The sequence below is a fragment of the Pipistrellus hanaki genome, assembly GCF_964339955.1.
Source record: "Pipistrellus hanaki genome assembly, chromosome: 8".
Lineage (NCBI taxonomy): Eukaryota > Metazoa > Chordata > Mammalia > Chiroptera > Vespertilionidae > Pipistrellus > Pipistrellus hanaki.
In genome coordinates, this window is record NC_140510.1 from 84,824,525 (window position 1) to 84,846,642 (window position 22,118).

Genomic DNA, 22,118 nt, shown 5'->3' on the forward strand with positions numbered 1-22,118 from the left:
ATGTTAGGCATCACCCAGAAGGCAGCTGGCCATGGGGTGCCCTCCGTCAATAAATGCATCCAACTTCCTGCGGCGAGAGGAGGGTTCAGAAGTCCTGTGTTCTGTGAGCAATGCCAGCCGATGTCTACCAGGCTGGGAGTGGGGCTAGTGCATGGCCCAGCAATCAGGGAAGGAAGGCTTCATGGAGAACTGTCACTTGAGCCTTAAAGAATTTAAAAATAAAATTTTTTTATTGATTTCAGAGAGGAAAAGAGAGAGAGAAACACCAATGATGAGAATCACTGATCAGCTGAGAGAGAAAGGTATCAATGATAAGAGAGAATCATGGATCAGCTGCCTCCTGCACGTCCCCCACTGGGTATCGAGCCCGCAACCCAGCATGTGCTGACTGGGAATCGGACTGTGACCTCCTGGTTCATAGATTAACCTCAACCACTGGGCTTAAAGAATTTTTAATAATATGTTTTATTGTCCCCCTCCCCTATGTTCATTAGAAAAAGCTGATATCGCCGAGACTGGTTTGGCTCAATGGATGGAGCGTCGGCTTGGGGACTGAAAGGTCCCAGGTTCGATTCCGGTCAGGGGCATGTACCTTGGTTGCGGGCATATCCCCAGTAGGGGGTGTGCAAGAGGCAGCTGGTCGATGACTCTCTCATCAATATTTCTAGCTCTCTATCTCTCTCCCTTCCTCTCTGTACAAAATCAATAAAATATATTTTTAAAAAAAGAAAAAGAAAAAGCTGATACCCCAAGAGAAGAAAGTGAATTCACTTCAATTCTTCTACCTAGAGGCAGCCACTCTTCAGGTTTTGGCAAATATTCTCTCTACTCTTTTTTTTTCTAACAAAAAGGCAGCTGGTGTTTGTTCAGCAATTACTCTGTCAAACTCTTCTACATAGGACGCTTGATCTGGTCTTCACAGTTCTAAGGGACTTCACTTAACAAAAAGTGAAATCATACAGTGATTGATTCTCAGTAACTGGTAATTGCATACTTAATTGTATTCTTGAAAAGTTTAAAATATTAGGTAACATACAGATAAAGCTGGAATCTCCCTAGATTCCCACCCCATTCTCCTGGTGGTTTGTAACTTTTTTAATGCGTTTTAATGGGTTCTTTCACTTAGCAATGTATTTTGAAAATATTTCCCTGTCACAGTCTTCTACAGGGGTCCAAAGAATGTATACACACTGTAACAGCGGGCAGCACAATTGATGTTTCTTTCTGTGCAGATTAACCCCATTGGAATTAATTAATTTAAATTCATTCCATTTAAATAGGCACACGTGGCTGGTGGCTGCCATATGAGGTAGCACTGGAGAGTAAGCTCCTTTCCTTCGATCAGGCAAGCAGTTGAACAAATACTAGACCCCTTCCAAGCGCCAGGATTGTTTGTGGCGCTGGGAGGTCAGCAATGACAAGACAAAGTCCCCAGCTAACATGGAGAGAAATCTCAGACCTTTACGAAAATGAACAAGACCGAGTCATAAGTACCAAGTGACTCGAGGTTGGAGAGGTGTGGGTGGAGACCTCAGGAGTTTCTGGGGTCTCCGCCTAGCTGGGACCTGGATGACAAGGAGCAGACCTGTGCAGAGCTGTGGGAAAAGGTCTGAGCACGGCATGCTGGGAGCAGAAGGCTGGAGCCCAGCAGGGGGGAGGGGCGGGGTGAGAGTGCTCAGTCACCCTGAGGCAGGCAGGGCCCGGCCAGTTCTCTCCATCGGAGGAGAACTGAAAGCGGGGCTGACTCAGCCTGGGGCACCCAGAGCATCTCTGCAGAGATCCTGACCCTCCGCCCAATGACCTGCAGCCACGGGAGGAGCGGAGGAGGGCAGGAGGGCATCTGGCCCACAGACAGCCTTGTTGTCATGCGTCAGATGCCTCGGGAACGAGCCCAACCACTTCCCTGCCTGCTCTGCGACATCCATTTCCAAACTGGGCTGTTTTCAGATGCCATCACTTGTTCCTGGAACTCCTGTGACCCCTCTCTTCTTGCTCCATAACACTAAGAAATGCGTTCTTCTGAGCAAGGGAAGACAAGTGTTCAGTACTCCTGAAGTGCCGGGAATGCTTTCGTCACTCCCGCCCATAGCTCATGAGCGGGCTGATTGCTCCACATCGTTGCTAACGAGCGTTTGGTGCTATGACTGTTTTTCAGTTTAGCCATCCTGATAGGGGTGTAGTGGTATCTCGTTATGGCTCTCTTTGCACTTCCTTAACGGCTAATGATGGGACACATCTTTTCATGTGTTTCTTTGCCATCTGCACGCCCTGGCTGGTAAAATGCCTGTTCATGATTTTTGACCATGTATAATTGAACAAGAGGCCCAGTGATGAAATTTGTGCACTGGAGGAGGGGGTGTCCCTCAGCCCAGCCTGGGGCCCCTCAGGGGATGTCCAACTGCTGGTTTAGGCCCAATCCCACAGGGCCTAAACCAGCAGTTGGACATCCCTCTCACAATTCGGGACTGCTGGATCCTAACCATTTGCCTGCCTGCCAGCCTGATCGCCCTGCCAGCCTGATTGACACCTAAATGCTCCCCTGCCGGCCTTATTGCCCCCAAATGCCCTCCCCTGCTGGCCATCTTGTGATGACATCGGGATGGCCATCTTGTTTTGATGTGAGGGCATCCATCTTGTGAAGGCCATCTTGTGATGACATGGCATGGCCATCTTGTGACAACATGGGGCAGCCATATTGTGATTACATGGGGGTGGCCATCTTGTGATGATATAGTGGCGGCCATCTTGTGACAATGTGGGGGCGGCTATCTTTGTGATGACATGGGGTGGCCATCTTGTGAGGGCGTGAGGGTCAATTTGCATATTACATCTTCATTATATAGGCTTGTTTGATTTTTTTTTACTTTTGAGTTTGAAGAGATTTTTCTATCTCTTGATACTGGTCTTTTGTCAGATATGTGGTTTGCAAATATTTTCTCTGAGTCTTTAGCTTGTCTTTTAATCTTTTTTACAGGGTCCTTCACAGAGCAAAAGCTTTTAAGTTTTATGAGATCCAATTGATCAGTTTCTCCCTTTTATGGATCATGCTTTTTGGTGTCAAGTCTAACAAGTCTTTTTTGTCTTGGATTCTAAACATTTTCTCCTACTTTTTTTTTTCTTCTAAAAATTTTATATTTACATTTAGGTTTGTGCTTCACTTTGAGTGAATTGGGCTTCATGAAATTTCACTTCACGCATGCAGGGTTCAGTGTCCAGCAACGGCTCCAAGTGAAAAGGGACTGAGGCAGGTCTCTAGTCCTCTAGCTCATGTAGCTCCCACCCTCTGCTACTCTGTCAGAACCTCTGCTCTCAACCATTACACTCTAACGGTTAAGTTAAAGGTCGTACAAAGTATTGATCAGTTGCTAATCAATTATACTTGCTGAGTTCCTGACTATAAGTAAGGCCCCAAAAAGATGCAAAGAAGACATCTGTCTTAGTCATGGTTCTTCAGAGAAGCAGAACCAGAAGATAGAAAGTGACAGAGAGGTAGATACCTACATACGTGGGGAATTGGCTCACATGAGTATGGAGGCCGAGAAGCCCACTGATCTGGGAAAGCTAGAGACCCAGGAGAGCCAATGGCATACACAATTCCAATCGGAAGGCCTGAGAAGGAAAGGTAAGTCCCATGGTGTGAGTTCCAGTCGACGCTAAGTCTGAAGGCAAGAGAAAAACAACCCAATTCAAAGGCAGTCAGGCAGGGAGAGAGGGTTCTCCCTCACTCAGCCTTTTGTTCTGTTCGGGTCCTCAGTTGTCCAGATGAGGAGCATCCACAAAAGCAGTGGAAGTCTACTTCACTCAACCTACCAGTTCAACGTTGATCTCCTCCTAAACACCATCACAAGCACACCACCTATCCAGCCACATCCTGGTCCATAAAGTAACCCTCACAACTTAGTACACCAGCCCCAGCCCCAGCCATGCATGCCCGCGTGAGCCCAAGGCAGTGATTGGGAAATGTGCACAAACTTAGTGGTCAGGGAAAGTGACAGGAGCTTGAGCAATAGGATTGCACAAATCACGATGCTGCTCTCTCTCCTATCTGACTCATCATTCTTCCTCCCCTCCCCCACCCCCACGTTCCAGTCCGTCCAGCCTTCTCCATCAACTAGAAGTCAGGGTATTGACTGCCTCCTCCGACTCTGGGTTTCCCAGCTTTGGTAAAGTTTTTGACTCAACATGGGGACACGTCATGTCCCAGGTCAGGTCTGGCCCTGAGAACCTGACTTGATTCTCTCTGGGTCTTGAGATCTCAGACTTTGGAGCTGGACACTCCATAACAATCCCAGTTTTGAATCTTCTTGACAGAAAAAGAGGGCCACAAGATAGAAGGCGTGAGGGGTATGGGAGGGAGAAGAGCTTGAGGGAGGGAAGTGGGAGCTCTGAAGCTGCCAAGGGGAAGAGACTGGGAGCTGGAGGAGTCCTGCCCACCGTTTATCCAGAGGTTACAGAATAATACCTCCCAGGTAGAATCCAGCCTGTAGGGACGTTTTGTTTAGATTATACGATATTTTCAATGTTTTGGGGTCTAGTATTCAAACCGCCTATTTTGCACAAAATTCCTAGCATCCTTGACAAATCAGAAGGCATCGCGACAATCGGCCCACACGGCAATTGGTTGGAAAGCCATGGACACTGCCCTCCTCAGAGAGAGATCTGACCTCTGTTTTGCTACTGTCGCCACTATTCCCTACTGTCTCCTGACACAGAGGCTCAGCATCATTGAACGCTGAGCTGGTGCTGTTTTTCTTACTCTCGACCTGTCTGATAGTTTATCTTACCGGCCTGGCCTCCAGGGGCATCTACATGTTCACCTCTTGGGCAGTTTGAATCTTTATTTAACAGAAGAACCAAGCTCAGAGGAAAGATATATTCCGGTGACCATCTCAACGTGAACTAGTGGCAGACCAGCACCAGGACCAGTGCCCCTGTCCTCCGAGGAGCTCCTTGGCCAGAGCACTGAGTGCCTGTCCCGGAGGCCGTGTCCGGAAGGTGTTTTCCTCGGAGGCACTCCTGGGAAATGAAGCCGGGGTCGCCATCAGGACTCCCTCCCTCCCACTGGCCCAACCAGTGGCCAAGGGACTCCAGACTGAAGGGAAGAAGAGCTGGACTGCTTATGTAGGAGGCTGGTGGTGGGGAAGCCAAGTGGTCTGGACATGAATGCCATGTGGCAGAAAACATCTTCACATCAGAGCTAACTTGCCAAAACCGGTTTGGCTCAGTGATAGAGCGTTGGCCTGCAGACTGAAGGGTCCCAGGTTTGATTCCGGTCAAGGACATGTACCTTGGTTGCGGGCACATCCCCAGGGGAGGGTGTGCAGGAGGCAGCTGATCGATGGTTCTCTCATCGATGTTTCTAACTCTCTGTCCCTCTCTGTAAAAAATCAATAAAATATATATTTTTAAAAATCAGAGCTAACTTGGGCGACACAGAACATGGGGTGCCTGGAAGGAAGCCTCATGTTGGTGGGGCTCGGGCCAGAAGGGGAACAGAAGTCCAGGCAGACCTTTCCGCCAGAGCTGGCCACTTCTGCCTTGGAAAGTGTTTCACAACGCCCCGTGTGTGTGAGGACAGCCAGCTCACTGCGGATGGGCGAGAGGGTGTGGGCTCACGCCGGGACATGCACTGGCACCCGGAGAGGGAGCGTGGGCCGAGGAGCTGGCCAGCACGCCACGCACAAGCAGCGAGGGCCTGACCTGCCGTCCTCATGACGAGTGAGTATCCCCCTCCGGGGCCGGGGGTGGGGAGAGTCAGGAGGCAAAGGAAGTCCTAGTCCCCGCGGGAGTCCTGGTCTGGACCGGAATTCTGGACGCGAGCCTGGGGTTGGGTTCTCTGAGTCTGCTCGGTCTGATCTCCGTGTGCTCGGAGCCCCTGGAACTTCTCCGGCAGCTGGAGGAGGCCGGGGGAGGCCGAGGGGCACACTTGTCCATGTGAGTGTCTGTCAGCCCTCCTCAGAGCCCCGTGTCCCGCTCTGCATCCTCTGTGGCGGAGGGATCTGGGTTTGGGGGTCTCTGCACTCCCATGGAAAAAGAGTGATGCTGAAGGCTCCACTTCTTCTTCTTCTTTTTTTTAATATAAATTTTATTGATTTTTTTTACAGAGAGGAAGAGAGAGGGATAGAGAGTTAGAAACATCGATGAGAGAGAAACATCGATCAGCTGCCTCTTGCACACCCCCTACCAGGGATGTGCCCGCAACCAAGGTACATGCCCTTGACAGGAATGGAACCTGGGACCTTTCAGTCCGCAAACCGATGCTCTATCCACTGAGCCAAACCGGTTTCGGCTAAAGGCTCCACTTCTGACATTGTATGGAACATTTGGTCAAGGGGTGAAGGCGACGGACCAAACATGGAGGTCAGGGCCCTTATCCAGCTGGTGGAGGTCAGGGCCCCTATCCAGCGGGGCTTTGATTCTGCGCTTGGCCAGGAGGAGGCAGGGGAGGAGGACACATGGCTTTAGAAGGTCACTCACCACGCCCCACGGGGCCCTTTGCAGGTGACAGAGGTCCCCGAAGGCTAAGCAGCCCCAGCTATGGCTCCATCTCCAGCCCGCCCAGCCTGGGGCCACAGCACGCGCCTCCCAGGGAGACCTACCTGAGCGAGAAGATCTCCATCCCGGACACAAAGCCGGTGGGAATGCTGGGAACTTCCTGGGGTCTCTCAAGACGGACAGGACAATATGGGGTGGGGGCGTGTCTCACGGGCTGGGTGAGGGAGTCCCCTGAAGACCATGGCGCTTAAGTCCCTTCCAGCTCTGAGCCAGGGTGCTGGGCCGTGTCACTGCCCCCTTCCTGCTGCTGTCTCCAGCACTTAGCTCACCGTTTGTCTTACCCATGGCTTCCTGGATGAACCCCAGCTTTCCTAGGAAGGCAAAGGGACTTGGGGTGGATTCAGGTTGGAACCTCGAGGGTTTGTTGTCAAAGGAGAGGACCTAGACAAGAAATTGGGAGCTGCAGCGGAGGAGATGGTGGGCTGGCACCTGGATGCTGTCCCCTGCAGTTCCAGAACCTTTAGCAGCGCCCAGGCTGCCAGACCAAGCCCTGGAATGGGGGGGGGGGGGGGGTCTTGGCTCAGTGGATTCTAGGGAAGAGGACCTATGGTCTGACAGGGGCTGGAGGGAGGAACTGACCAGGGAGGCCTGACCCCAGGAAAGCCCCCCATTGGGGCTCCAGGATCTGCAGGTCAGGGCCTGCAGGTCCGGTGCAGGCAGGCCGCTGCAGGTGCTGGACCCATGGCGGCCGACGGGCTGTTAGCAAAGCCTGCCAGATCCTCCCGCCCCGCGTCCTCCAATATGGGGGGGGCGGGTGGGCTCAGGAATGGGGCCCGGAGGGCGGGCGGCCCAGCTGGGCTGATGAGCGGCTTGGGATTCCGCGGGGGGCGGCCGAGGCCAGTGACTGCGGGCGTCCTCACCCCGTTCCCCCCCCCCCTCCCTGCAGGGCGCGTTCAGCCTGCGGAAGCTGTGGGCCTTCACCGGGCCTGGCTTCCTCATGAGCATCGCGTTCCTGGACCCGGGGAACATCGAGTCGGACCTGCAGGCCGGCGCCCTGGCTGGATTCAAAGTGCTGGAGTGGGGGCACTGTGGGGAGGGGTGCTGTGGGGAGGGGTGCTGTGGGGAGGCGGGGGTGGCCACTTAAGGGAGTGGAGACCCAGCTTCCTCATCTCCCCAGAGCGGCCTGCAGGGCCGCTGCTCACGGGAGAGGCTCGGTTCCAATGAGCCGGAGCCCGTCCCCAGGGCATCCCTGCCCGAGTGTGGGTGTGTGGGGAGGAGGGGAGGAGGGTGGTCTTCTTTCTCTGTCCCCAGGGAGTGTCCTGGGTCAGAGGGTGCCACCAGTTCTGGGCTACGCCGCCCCGCCCCCCTGGCTGACGGCCGCCCCCTGCCCTCTCACAGCTGCTCTGGGTGCTGCTGTGGGCCACGGTGCTGGGCCTGCTCTGCCAGCGGCTTGCCGCCCGGCTGGGTGTGGTGACGGGCAAGGACCTGGGTGAGATCTGCCACCTCTACTACCCGAAGGTGAGCCTGTGGGGCCCGGGCGGGAAACTCCCGCAGGGCCCGAACCCGAAGCAGCCACGTACAGGCCCCACGACCACACACATGCCTGCTTTCCAGCGGGTGTCACATGCCTGCTTTCCAGCGGGTGTCCTTTGACGGACAGAGCACGGAGGCCCACTGACAGCACACAGGCTGGAAGGGACTCTAGGCAGACGCTGTCCCTTTATGGAAGGGGAAACGGAGGCCTCGAGAAGGGACTTGCTGAAGGAGAAAGGTAGCGAGGCATCAGCGTGGCCACTGGCAGGGATGGACGCTGGGCACTGGCTGTTGTCAGTGTCCGGGCAGGAAAACACGTTCAGTGTTAGCTATTGCCAAGCTATTTTAATATATACATATATATTTTATTGATTTTTTACAGGGAGGAAGGGAGAAGGATAGAGAGTTAGAAACATCGATGAGAGAGAAACATCCATCAGCTGCCTCCTGCACACCCCCCACTGGGGATGTGCCTGAAACCAAGGTACATGCCCTTGACCGGAATTGAACCTGGGACCCTTCAGTCCCCAGGCCGACGCTCTATCCATTGAGCCACACCGGTTAGGGCATCGCAAAAGCGCTGAATGCAGGGATGTAGCCACACACGTGCTGGAAGAGCTGGGGCCACCGTGGCAGGAGGCTGTCACCCAGAGGTCAGGAACCCGCTGGGCGGGAGCCCAGGAGCCATCCTTCGCTGCCGAGCTTCGGGAGCATTGCCCGCGAGACAGCCACCGGTGCTGCGGGCCCCCAGGCTGCCAGAAACACCGCCGGAGGCAGGGAACCAATCTCTCCCTGCCTTTTCACCCCCACGAGTGTTTCCTGGCAAAGCCAGCGGGCAGCCAGCGGACAGGCCAGCTTGCAGGTGGAGTTAGGAGGCGTCTGGCCCGGCAGGACGGGCTGAGTGTGGGAAGGTGCGTGCAGGACTGAGACAGACGCCTGTCCCGCCTTGAGGAGGTTCCCCCTCCCCCAGGTGCCCCGCACCCTCCTCTGGCTGACCATCGAGCTGGCCATCGTGGGCTCGGACATGCAGGAGGTCATCGGCACGGCCATCGCCTTCAGCCTGCTCTCGGCCGGACGGTACTGCCCCGGCTCAGCCGCCACTCCTTCCTCAGGCCTTTCCTCCTGCGTCCACTCCCTCTGCCGGCCCTGGACGCAGACCGCTTGCCCAACCTGCCAAGTGGGGAGCAGAGACCCAGAGGTGCAGTGACTGTGCCTAAGGTCACACAGTGTCGGCGACCTTGCAGGCGTCCGCCCTTCCTCTCCGTCCTGTGCCCTCTCCCACCTCCCGCACACCCCCGCACACCCCCACACCCCCGCGCCCCGCCCCTGCGGCTGTCCACCCCCGCACACCCCCGCACACCCCCACCCCCCCCCCGCGCCCCTCCCCTGCGGCTGTCCACCCCCGCACACCCCCACACACCCCCACACCCCCGCGCCCCTCCCCTGCGGCTGTCCACCCCCGCACACCCCCGCACACCCGCGCCCCGCCCCTGCGGCTGTCCACCCCCGCACACCCCCACACCCCCGCGCCCCGCCCCTGCGGCTGTCCACCCCCGCACACCCCCACACCCCCGCGCCCCGCCCCTGCGGCTGTCCACCCCCGCACACCCCCACACCCCCGTGCCCCGCCCCTGCGGCTGTCCACCCCCGCACACCCCCGCACACCCCCGTGCCCCTCCCCTGCGGCTGTCCCGGCCACGTGGGTCCCTGCTCCCCGGAGAGGAGGTGTCCTCTCAAGCTCTGAGGGTGGGAGTCTGGGACCCGGGACCAAGGGGGCTGAGCCGGGCCCCTCTGCTTTCAGGATCCCGCTCTGGGGCGGCGTCCTCATCACCATCGTGGACACCTTCCTCTTCCTCTTCCTGGATAACTACGGTGGGTGCCCTCCTCCCGGGCCGGCTGGGGCTGGGCAGGTGCCGGTGAGGCCGCTGGCGTCCGGGTTCTGGGGAAGGAAGGGCTCAGCTCCTCCCGCGTGGCCCTGAGCAAGCCCCCGGACTCCTGTGTCCTCGGGGACGCGGGGAATAGCAGCTCAGACGTCCCTGGCTGCGGGGAGCGTGCACTGAGGCCACTTACGCTCAGCGCTTGGCACCGCGCCCGGGACAGAGCGCTCAGGATCTCCCCGTTCAGAACTGCTTACGTTAGGCTTTTTGTTTTGTTTTGTTTTGATTGCTCTGCCCCTTTGCTCTCTCCCCAGGGCTGCGGAAGCTGGAAGCCTTTTTCGGGTTACTCATCACCATCATGGCCTTGACATTTGGCTACGAGGTGGGAAGCCAGGCCTGCAGCGCCCCCACGAAGGCCACCCCTCTCTCTGCCCCCGCGGAGCCCGAGGGGCCGGGTCAGGGTGGACGGGGAGACGGCTGTGCAGGGCGAGGTCTGGCCTGACCGGGCTCCTCCCCGCAGTACGTGGTGGCCCGACCAGCCCAGGGGCCGCTCCTCCGCGGGCTGCTGCTGCCGTCCTGTCCCGGCTGCGGCCAGCCCGAGCTGCTGCAGGCCGTGGGCATCGTCGGCGCCATCATCATGCCCCACAACATCTACCTGCACTCGGCCCTGGTCAAGGTGAGCGGGGGCAGGCAGGGAGAGGGGCCCGGCCCTGGCCCTCACACCGGCCCGGCCTCCACGCCAGGGGCTCCTGAGGCCCATGGCAACAAGACAGACCAGCCGCCTGCCTTCCCGGAGCTTCGTTCTAGAGGGAGAGACACACCACGAGCACGGGGACAGAGGATGGAGACAGTTCTAGGTTGTGCAGGGCGCCCTGAAGGACACGGAGCAGGGTGTGGACAGAGTGACTGAGGCCGGAGCTGCTGCAGGAGCGGGGGTCGGGAAAGGCGTTTGTAAGGAGTGACCTTGGGGACAGGAAGGATAGGGGGCGATCCGGGAGAAGGTACTCTCAGCGGAGGGAGTGGATGGGGAGAAATAGACCGGGCACGTGGGAAGGGGGTCTCGGACCAGGGCCTGTCCCGGACGCCCAGGCAGGGGCTTCAGAAAGAACCGGGGTCTGAGGAGAACACGGAGGGGAGCGAGGGGAGGCGTTGGGTGGCACTGAGAGGCCTTGGCTGTTCCCTGCCCTTTGACCTTTACAGTCTCGAGAGATAGACCGGAGCCGACGGGCTGACATCCGAGAAGCCAACATGTACTTCCTGATCGAGGCCACCATCGCCCTGTCTGTCTCCTTCTTCATCAACCTCTTTGTTGTGGCTGTCTTCGGGCAGGCCTTCTACCAGCAGACCAACGAGGATGCGGTGAGAGTCACCACACCCCACCATTCACCCACCACAGCTCCCCACCTCTCACTCACCACACCTCCATCCACCACAGCCACCCACCCACCACACCTCCATCCACCACAGCCACCCACCCACCACACCTCCATCCACCACAGCCACCCACCCACCACACCTCCATCCACCACAGCTACCCCCCCACCACACCTCCATCCACCACACCTCCCACTTACCACACCTCCCCCCACCACACCTCCCCCCACCACCCCTCCCCCCACCACACCTCCCCCCCACCACACCTCCCCCCACCACACCTCCCACTTACCACACCTCCCACTTACCACACCTCACATCCACCACAGCCACCCACCCACCACACCTCCCCCCACCACACCTCCCCACACACCACACCTCCCCCCACCACACCTCCCCCCACCACACCTCCCCACACACCACACCTCCCCCCCACCACACCTCCCCCCACCACACCTCCCCCCACCACCCCTCCCCCCACCACCCCTCCCCCCCACCACACCTCCCCCCACCACACCTCCCCCCCCACCACACCTCCCCCCACCACCCCTCCCCCCACCACAGCTCCCCCCACCACACCTCCCCACCCACCACACCTCCATCCACCACACCTCCCACCCACCACAGCTACCCATCCACCACACCTCCCCCCACCACCCCTCCCCCCACCACACCTCCCACTTACCACACCTCACATCCACCACACCTCCCCGCCCACCACAGCTCCCCGCCCACCACACCTCCCGCCCACCACACCTCCCACCCACCACACCTCCATCCACACACCTCCCCGCCCACCACACCTCCCATCCACACCTCCCAATCCTCACCATTGCTGGGGGCCTCAGACCACGAGCTAAGCCCTTTGAGTCTCTGCTCTAGACTCCAGGCATTGGTAGCAAAGAGAGTCTGTGATCCTGGCCTCTGGCTGGGACCCCCATTCCCAACCCACTGGAGAGACACAGCCTCCCACAGGCAGACTTAAAAAAAACCCACAAAAAACAACTCACCTAAGGATATTTTTCTATTGATCCTCAGAGAGAGTGGAAGAGGGAAAGACGCAGAGGAATGTGGATGTGAGAGGGACACATTGATTGGTTGCCTCCTGCATGCGCCGGGGAGGAGCCTGCAACCGAGGTACATGCCCTTGACTGGGATCAAACCCCTAGGTCAGTAGGCTGATGCTCTATCCACTAAGCCAAACCGGCTAGGACCAGACTCTTTTTTTTTTTTTTTTTTTAATATAATTTTTACTGATTTCAGAGAGGAAGGGAGAGGGAGTGAGATAGAAACATCAATGATGAGAGAGAATCACTGATCGGCTGCCTTCTGCACTCCCCAAACTGGAGATTGCACCCACAAACCCGGGCATGTGCCTGACCAGGAATTAAACTGTGACCTACAAGTTCATATGTTGACGTTGAACCGCTGAGCCATGCCAGCCGAAACAGGCAGACTTGAGGGCCAAGGCCACACAGGGGCTGCAAGGCACAGACACCCCGGGGAAGTGCCTGGGAGGGCAGGCTGAGTCTTGGGGGACCCAGCACCCAGCGGCACCCGGAAAGCTGGGGGGGATTCGCCCGGCACGCTGCAGGGAGGTGGCTGGGAGGAGAGGGTGTCTGCCATGAGTGCAGAGTGGGAACGCACAGCACTCATCCTCTCCTCCGAGCCCTCTCTCCTCAGAATCCGTTAGCAGACAGACTGGCATCCGCTCAGCACACACGTACCAAGCATCTGTTATGTGCCCGGCAGTGCCCTAGGTCCTGGGGATACGGGGACCAGTGACAGGAAGACCCTGCCCTCTCGCAGCTTAACTGTGGAGGGTGGTGAGTGGCAGGCAGGAAACCAATCAACAAACCAGATGGGAGAGCATGGTCAGGAAATGAAGGGAGCAGGGACACATCCCTGGGGAGGTGGTTAGGGAGGGCAGCGTTAGCCTGGTGGTCAGGAGAGGACTCTGGGGAGGAGGTGGCCTTTTGGCTGACTCTCCTGGGTCTGTGAGCTCCTGGGCCTGTGAGCTCCTGGGCCTGTGAGCTCCTGGGTCTGTGAGCTCCTGGGCCTGTGAGCTCCTGGGTCTGTGAGCTCCTGGGTCTGTGAGCTCCTGGGTCTGTGAGCTCCTGGGCCTGTGAGCTCCTGGGTCTGTGAGCTCCTGGGCCTGTGAGCTCCTGGACTTGTGAGCTCCTGGGTCTGTGAGCTCCTGGGTCTGTGAGCTCCTGGGCCTGTGAGCTCCTGGGCCTGTGAGCTCCTGGGTCTGTGACTCTCCTGGGTCTGTGAGCTCCTGGGTCTGTGAGCTCCTGGGTCTGTGAGCTCCTGGGTGTGTGAGCTCCTGGGTCTGTGAGCTCCTGGGTCTGTGAGCTCCTGGGTCTGTGAGCTCCTGGGTCTGTGAGCTCCTGGGTCTGTGAGCTCCTGGGTCTGTGAGCTCCTGGGTCTGTGAGCTCCTGGGCCTGTGAGCTCTGCTGACTCCCTGTCTGAGTCGGTCTCTGTCATGAGGTCAGCATTGGGTGCTTTCTGAATGCTGAGCACCGTGGCCTTGCTGTGTGACCTCTGGCGGTGACACCCCTCCCCGGTCTCATGATGCTCCTCCCCACAGGAGAGAGGTGTACGGAGGGAGGGCAAACCCTTGTCTTCAAGCCCGGGCCAGTCACGGGGCTGGGAGCAGTGGCCCGTGTGAGGAAGAGCGGGCTGTGGCCTAGCTGAGTCACTGCCAGCTGCCTCTGGGCAATGCCAGCTCTCCCAAACCCACCCCACCCTGGCACCCCGGGTCTCATGTGAGTTCTCCATGTTAAATGTTGGCAGTAAATTCACAGGAAAGAAAGAAATAATTTGCCAGGACCGGTGTGGCTCAGTGGATAGAGCATCCGCCTGTGGACTCAAGGGTCCCAGGTTCAATTTCAGTGAAGGGCATGTACCTTGGTTGCAGGCACATCCCCAGTGGGGGGAGTGCAAGAGGCAGCTGATTGATGTTTCTCTCTCATCGATGTTTCTACCTCTCTATCTCTCTCTCTTCCTCTCTGTAAAAAAATCAATGAAACATATTTTTTAAAAAAGTTTGGAACAATAAATATGTAACTATCAACAAGTGAATCTAAAAACCAAGGGAATTAAAAAACCTGATGAACAATATTAACTGTTGAATATAATAGAATCAGAGGTATGGAAGGGGCGTGGACTGACAATTCTCGGGGGAAAAGAGGAGTGGGGGTGCGGGAAGAGACTGAACATAAACTGTGCACCTATGGATGAGGACAGTGGCGGGGTGGGGAAATGGCAGAGGGTGGGGTGGGAACCTGGTGGAGGGGCGCAATGGAGGGGGAAAAATGAGGAACTTTTGTAATAATATGAACAATAAAGATTTATTTAAAAATAAATAAATAAATAAATTTAAAAAGACTGCCTACACCTGGAACACTGCGGTCATGTGGACTCCACCTGCATGTGGTGCGCCCCTGGCCATCCTGGCCAGTTTTTTAATAAATCCTTCCTTGCCTGCTTTAAAAAAAAAAAAAAAAAAAAAAAAAAAGTTTGAATGAAAGAAAGAATGAAGGAAGGAAGGAAGGAAAGAAGAAAGGAAGGAAGGAAGGAAGGAAGGAAGGAAGGAAGGAAAAAAGGGAAAGAAATAGAGAAAGAAAGAAAGAAAGGAAGGAAGGAAGGAAGGAAGGAAGGAAGGAAGGAAGGAAGGAAGAAAGAAAAGAAAAAAGAAAGAAAAGATAGAAAGAAACAACTTGTCAGCCAAACAAAACCTGTCTGGCCAGTCTCAGCTGGCGGCCCCCAGTGGTCAGCCCCTGGCCCAGGCCTGGGGTCCCGGCTCCTGAGCCTGAGTGTGTGCTCCCCTCTCCCCCTCCCGCCCGTGTCCGCAGTTCAGCATCTGCGCCAACAGCAGCCTCCGGGCCTACGCTGGCATCTTCCCCAGGGACAACCACACAGTGGCCGTGGACATCTACCAGGGGGTGAGTGCGCGGTGGGCGGGCCCGCTGGCGCCACGCCCACACAGGGCGGGGCCTACGAGAGGGGTGGGGCCTCACAGAGGGCGGGGCCTTCAGGGCACCACGCCCACCGAGGGTGAGGCCTCTGAGAGGGGCGGGGCCATCGGGTGCCACGCCCACGGAGGGTGGAGCCTATGAGAGGGGCGGGGCTTTGGGGGCACCACACCCACCGAGGGCGGGGCTCCCAGAGGGGTGGGGCCTCACAGAGGGTGGGGCTCCCAGAGGGGCGGGGCCTCACAGGGGGCGGGGCTCCCAGAGGGTGGGGCCTCACAGATGGCGGGGCTCTGCAGGGTGACAAGCCGACCGAGGGCGGGGCTCCTAGAGGGGCGGGACCTCACAGAGGGTGGAGCCTCACAGATGGCGGGGCTCTGTGGGGTGACACGCCCACCGAGGGCGGGGCTCCCAGAGGGGCAGGGCCTCCAAGAGGGCGGAGCCTCACAGAGGGCTGGGCTCTGCGGGTGACACGCCCGCCGAGGGCGGGGCCTCGCCGGGGCGGGGCCTGGCTCCTGACCACGCCTCTCCCCAGGGCGTGATCCTGGGCTGCCTGTTCGGGCCCGCGGCGCTGTACATCTGGGCGGTGGGCCTCCTGGCGGCCGGGCAGAGCTCCACCATGACCGGCACCTACGCGGGACAGTTCGTGATGGAGGTGGGCCGGGCGGGGGCGCGGCCAGTGACATACTGCGGGGCCGGGGTCCTTAGGCAGTCCGCACCTTTTTTTTTTTTTAACATACCAACAATTACTTTATTTATTTTTATTTTTCATTTTTTATTAAGGTATTATATGTGTACATATCTTACTCCCGCACACGCCCGCCCTGCCCAGGGTTCTGCGTCCATTGGTTATGCTCATATGCATGTGTACGAGTCCTCGGTGGATCTCTACCTCCCCCCTCCCTTCCCCTCCCCTCCCCTCCCCGCTGTCAGCGGACAGGCTGCTCGTTGCTTTACTGTCTCTGAGCCTGCGGGCAGTCCGGTCTGAAAGCAGCTGCCGTGAGGCCCACGTCCCAGACTAGAACATGCAGAACAGAGATCCCGGGAGGCCAGGCCTCATGGGGGCGCTCTTCCCCCCGCGCAGTCCGCTGTGAGAGCCCCAGCTGCTCCGTCCACTGCGGCCAGCACAGCTGCCCTCTGCGACGCCAGCCAGAGGGTCCCCGCCGAGAGGGAGGAGGGGGGGTCCCCGCCGAGAGGGAGGAGGGGGGGTCCCCGCCGAGAGGGAGGAGGGGAGGGGGGTCCCCGCCGAGAGGGAGGAGGGGAGGGGGGTCCCCGCCGAGAGGGAGGAGGGGAGGGGGGTCCCCGCCGAGAGGGAGGAGGGGAGGGGGGTCCCCGCCGAGAGGGAGGAGGGGAGGGGGGTCCCCGCCGAGAGGGAGGAGGGGAGGGGGGTCCCCGCCGAGAGGGAGGAGGGGGGTCCCCGCCGAGAGGGAGGAGGGGAGGGGTCCCCGCCGAGAGGGAGGAGGGGAGGGGTCCCCGCCGAGAGGGAGGAGGGGAGGGGTCCCCGCCGAGAGGGAGGAGGGGGGGTCCCCGCCGAGAGGGAGGAGGGGAGGGGGGTCCCCGCCCAGAGGGAGGAGGGGAGGGGGGTCCCCGCCGAGAGGGAGGAGGGGAGGGTCCCCGCTGAGAGGGAGGAGGGGGGGTCCCCGCCGAGAGGGAGGAGGGGGGGTCCCCGCCGAGAGGGAGGAGGGGGGGTCCCCGCTGACAGGGAGGAGGGGAGGGGGGTCCCCGCTGAGAGGGAGGAGGGGAGGGGGGTCCCCGCTGAGAGGGAGGAGGGGAGGGGTCCCCGCCGAGAGGGAGGAGGGGGGGTCCCCGCTGACAGGGAGGAGGGGAGGGGGGTCCCCGCCGAGAGGGAGGAGGGGAGGGGGGTCCCCGCTGAGAGGGAGGAGGGGGGGTCCCCGCCGAGAGGGAGGAGGGGGGGGGTCCCCGCCGAGAGGGAGGAGGGGAGGGGGTCCCCGCCGAGAGGAGGAGGGGGGGTCCCCGCCGAGAGGGGAGGAGGGGAGGGGGGTCCCCGCTGAGAGGGAGGAGGGGGGGTCCCCGCCGAGAGGGAGGGGAGGGGGGTCCCCGCTGACAGGGAGGAGGGGAGACGGTCCTCCCCCGAACCCCCCATCCGCCCCCCCCCCCCAGGGCTTCCTGCGGCTGCGCTGGTCCCGCTTCGCGCGCGTCCTGCTCACCCGCTCCTGCGCCGTCCTGCCCACCGTGCTGGTGGCCACCTTCCGGGACCGGAGGGACCTGTCCGGCCTCAACGACCTGCTCAACGTGCTGCAGAGCCTGCTGGTGCGGCCGCCTCCCTCCCCATCCATCCCCTGTGCCCAGTGCCCTCTGCGGGCTCAGCCCACACCCCTGCCGAACCGTCTCCCATACCCCGCCTCCCTCCCCATCCATCCCCTGTGCCCAGTGCCCTCTGCGGGCTCAGCCCACACCCCTGCCGAACCGTCTCCCACACCCACAGCCCTGCCGCCTCCCTCCCCATCCATCCCCTGTGCGGAGTGTGCCCCCTCCGGGCCCAGCCCACACCCCCGCCGCCTCCCTCCCCATCCATCCCCTGTGCCCAGTGTGCCCCTCCGGGCTCAGCCCACACCCCTGCCGAACCGTCTCCCATACCCGCCTCCCTCCCCATCCATCCCCTGTGCCCAGTGTGCCCTCTGCGGGCTCAGCCCACACCCCTGCCAAACGGTCTCCCACGCCCACAGCCCGCCCCGGGCACACACCGTATCCCCACTGGGCAGCGGGGGAAACCGAGGCCCGCAGCTCAGGGCCAAAGGCAGCACTGGGGTTCCACCTCCGCAGCCTGGGCCCGCGGCCCCACACGTCCCCTGGTCCCCGCTCCGGAGCCCCACAGACCTGGCGGGCACGGGGTGGAGAAACAGCGGTTAGAATGCTCCCCCGGCACCCCAGGCAGAGGGCGAGAGGCACTCTGGGCCCCTCCACCCGGGCTGTGGTCTGGGGGCAGGGTCCCTCAGCCCCCCCTCCCTCCCCTCCCCTCCCCCCGGGCTGTGGTCTGGGGACAGGGTCCCTCAGCCCCCCCTCCCCTCCCCCCCCCCCGGCTGCGGTCTGGGGGCAGGGTCCCTCAGCCCCCCTCCCTCCCCTCCCCTCCCCCCGGCTGTGGTCTGGGGACAGGGTCCCTCAGCCCCCCCCTCCCCTCCCCCCCCCCGGCTGCGGTCTGGGGGCAGGGTCCCTCAGCCCCCCCTCCCTCCCCTCTCCTCCCCCCCCCCCCCCCCGGCTGCGGTCTGGGGACAGGGTCCCTCAGCCCCCCTCCCTCCCCTCTCCTCCCCCCCCCCCCCCCGGCTGCGGTCTGGGGACAGGGTCCCTCAGCCCCCTCCCTCCCCTCTCCTCCCCTCCCCTCCCCCCGGGCTGTGGTCTGGGGGCAGGGTCCCTCAGCCCCCCTCCCCTCCCCTCCCCTCCCCCCGGCTGCGGTCTGGGGACAGGGTCCCTCAGCCCCCCCTCCCCTCCCCCCCCCCCCGGCTGCGGTCTGGGGGCAGGGTCCCTCAGCCCCCCTCCCTCCCCTCTCCTCCCCCCCCCCCCCCCGGCTGCGGTCTGGGGGCAGGGTCCCTCAGCCCCCCCTCCCTCCCCTCCCCTCCCCCCGGCTGTGGTCTGGGGACAGGGTCCCTCAGCCCCCCCTCCCTCCCCTCCCCTCCCCCCGGGCTGTGGTCTGGGGGCAGGGTTCCCTCAGCCCCCCCTCCCTCCCCTCCCCTCCCCCCGGGCTGTGGTCTGGGGACAGGGTCCCTCAGCCCCCCTCTCCTCCCCCCCCCCCCCCCGGCTGCGGTCTGGGGACAGGGTCCCTCAGCCCCCCCTTCCTCCCCTCCCCTCCCCCCGGCTGCGGTCTGGGGACAGGGTCCCTCAGCTCCCCCCCCCCATCCTCCCCAGCTCCCCTTCGCGGTGCTGCCCATCCTCACCTTCACCAGCATGCCCGCCCTCATGCAGGAGTTTGCCAACGGCCGGTGAGTATGCCCCACCCCGGCCCGGACTCGGGTAGCCGAATTTGACCCTCACCATCGTCCGTCATCCCGAGGGGATCAGAGGCTGGGGGATTCTCCCGCAGATGGGGGGCCAGGCCTGGCATCTGGGGTGGGGGCTGTTTCTAGAACCGCAGCTTCTAGAAACAGTGTGCGTGTGCATGCGTGTGTGTGTGTGCGTGCGTGCGTGCGTGTGTGTGCGTGTGTGTGCGTGTGCGTGTGTGAGTGTGTGTGCGTGTGCGTGCGTGTGCGTGTGCATGTGCGTGTGCGTGGTGAGTGCGTGCGTGCGTGTGCATGTGTGTGTGCGTGTGCATGCGTGCGTGTGTGCATGTGTGTGCGTGTGTGCGTGTGCGTGTGTGAGTGCGTGCGTGCGCGTGCGTGTGCGAGTGTGCATGTGTGTGTGCGCATGTGCGTGTGTGTGTGCGCGCGCGTGTGCGTGTGTGTGCGTGTGTGTGTGTGTGTGTGTGTGCGTGTGTGTGTGTGTGTGTCTGCTCCAGACCCCGCCGCCCGGAGGGCCTGGCTCTGCGGCTCCCGCTCTCCCACCCGCTCAGCGGCCGTGGGCACGGAGAGGAGGGCGGGGGGCAGCCATCCTGACTTCCCTCCGTCCGCAGGCTCAGCAAGGCCATCACATCCGCCATCATGACGCTCATCTGCGCCATCAACCTCTACTTCGTGGTCAGCTACCTGCCCGGCCTGCCGCACCCCGCCTACTTCGGCCTCGTGGCCCTGCTGGGCGCCGCCTACCTGGGCCTCATCGCCTACCTGGTGCTGGAGGGCGGGCGCCTGGGGGTGGGGAAGGGGGTGGGGGTGGGGGGATGGAGATGGGGGGATGGGGGGATGGGGGTGGGGATGGGGATGGGGTGGGGGTGGGGATGGGAAAGGGGATGGGGATGGGGGGATGGGGTGGGGATAGGTGTGGGGATGGAGATGGGGGTGGGGGTGGGGGTGGGGGTGGGGGGATGGGGATGGGGGATGGGGTGGGGGTGGGGGGATGGGGATGGGATTTGGGATGGGGGTGGGGATGGGGGGATGGGGGATAGGTGTGGGGATGGAGATGGGGGTGGAGATGGGGGTGGGGGTGGGGGTGGGGGGATGGGGATGGGTGTGGGGATGGAGATGGGGGTGGGTGGGGTGGGGCGGAGGGCAAGGAGAGGAGGCACCAGACGGAGGAGGGAGGCAGGGAGGGGGAGGTGGGCGGGGGCTCCCCAGAGGTCTGGTTCTCACGGTCACCCCTTCCCCAGGCCTGGGCCTGCGTCATTGCCCACGGGGCCTCCGGGCTGGCTCACCGCTCCCACCGCCACTTCCTGTACGGGCTTCCGGAGGCGGAGCAGAAGGGGCAGCCCTCTGGATGAACTGCCCCGGACCAGGTGTGAGGGCTGGGGAGAATGGATGGGGCAGGCGGGCCGGGGGGACAGGGGCGTGGGGGCGTGGGGGCAGAAGACGGAGGGGGATTGGGGCAGGCCAGCCCGGGTTCCACAGGGACCTGCTGCTTCCTAGCTCGGACCAGTGATTCCCTTGTAGGTCTCAGTGGCCTCATCTGTAAAATGGGACATCGACCTTGCGCCGGATGGGAAGCACTTGAACATAGTGCTGGCAACGGGACGTTTTATTTTTTTATTTTTATTATTTTTATTTTTTAATAAATCTTTATTGTTCAGATTATTACAAATGTTCCTCTTTTTTATTCCCCCCCCCCCCCCCATTGCTCCCCTCCACCAGGTTCCCTCCCCACCCTCTGCCCTTGGCAACGGGACTTTTTAAAAGTATTTATTGAGCACTGGAAGGAGTACCCTGACAGTCCCCGTTGGGGGCAGGCTCCAAACTGGCACTTCCTAGTAACATACAGCCCGGTGGATGCTAAGTCAACGCCAGTTCTATGCTCGACCAAAAAGAAGAGGGGAACGGAAACCAGGAAAGCACAAAATCCCATCCAGAAGAGCCATCTAGCCCTGACCGGTGTGGCTCAGTGGATAGAGCGTCGGCCTGCGGACTCCAGGGTCCCGGGTTCGATTCCTGTCAAGGGCATATACCTTGGTTGCGTGCACATCCCCAGTGGGGGGTGTGCAGGAGGCAGCTGGTCGGTGCGTCTAACTCTCTATCCCTCTCCCTTCCTCTCTGTAAAAAAAAATAAAAAATAAAAGCAATAAAAAATATATATTTTTTTAAAAGCCACCTAGTCCCAGGGCTCCTCCTCTGGTGTCCAGTCCTCTCGCTGGGGTGGCCTCCGCCTTTCTGACCCGCCACCACCCCATTCCCAGGCAGTGAGACGGAGGGGCGCCAGGTCACAGGAGCCCGAGGCCCTGCCCCGGGCCCATCCCGCCGCCGCCTCCCCACCCGCGCAGCTCCATTCCCGGGAGCCGGCTCCCAGCGCCCCCTCGCGGCAGGCGCGGGCCCAGCGCCGCATTCCGGCCGCGGCCTCGCCCTGCCCGGCGGAAGGCGGAAAGCGGGCCCTCGGCCTCCCGCCCCGAGGCCTCGGAATCCGCCCGGACAGGGCGGGGTGGCGGGGGCTGTGGGCGGGACCCCTCCGCCCGGAGCCGCCGGCGGGGACCGCACTTTGCAGACGCTCCCCGGGCGGTTTCCAGGCCCCCCAGGCCCCGCCGCCGCTGCCCGCTCCCCCGGCCCCGCCCGGAGCCGGCGGCGGGCGGGGCGGGGCGGACCCGCGGGGCGGGCTGGGCGGGGGGCGCCTCCTTCCCCGGGCGGGCGTCCGCGGGCTCCGCGCTCCGGACGGCGCTTGTGGATGAGAATTTCCTCTCTTAAAAGGGCGACGCTGCGGTGGGGCCCGCGGGGCGGGGCGGGGCGGGCCGGGCCGCTGTGGGCGAGGCCCCTGGCCGGCGGCGGGGAGGGCGGCTCCCAGCCCCTCCGCCCGGAGGCCGCTCCGCACCCCGCGGCCCTCCGGCCAGCGCCCCGGGCCGCTT

General features: G+C 61.3%; 1 protein-coding gene across 2 annotated transcripts; it reads left to right on the plus strand.

Annotated features, from left to right (window-relative positions):
* The first annotated feature begins 5,549 nt into the window (after positions 1 to 5,549).
* SLC11A1 (solute carrier family 11 member 1) lies at positions 5,550 to 20,865 on the plus strand. Of its 2 annotated transcripts, XM_084893113.1 has the most exons (16): positions 5,558 to 5,718; positions 6,502 to 6,635; positions 7,442 to 7,564; positions 7,894 to 8,013; positions 8,999 to 9,105; positions 9,830 to 9,900; positions 10,220 to 10,287; positions 10,426 to 10,581; positions 11,106 to 11,264; positions 15,137 to 15,226; positions 15,789 to 15,908; positions 17,375 to 17,524; positions 19,115 to 19,188; positions 19,815 to 19,968; positions 20,445 to 20,570; positions 20,725 to 20,865. In XM_084893113.1, the coding sequence occupies exons 1-15, from the start codon at positions 5,712 to 5,714 to the stop codon at positions 20,553 to 20,555; spliced, it is 1,644 nt and encodes a 547-aa protein (XP_084749239.1). In that variant the 5' UTR covers positions 5,558 to 5,711; the 3' UTR covers positions 20,556 to 20,570; positions 20,725 to 20,865. The 2 variants fall into 2 exon arrangements, with proteins under 2 accessions (XP_084749238.1, XP_084749239.1); XM_084893112.1 differs by lacking the exons at positions 19,115 to 19,188; positions 19,815 to 19,968; positions 20,445 to 20,570; positions 20,725 to 20,865 and adding an exon at positions 17,803 to 18,226 and having other exon boundaries at positions 5,550 to 5,718; positions 17,375 to 17,562.
* Positions 20,866 to 22,118: the final 1,253 nt, after the last annotated feature.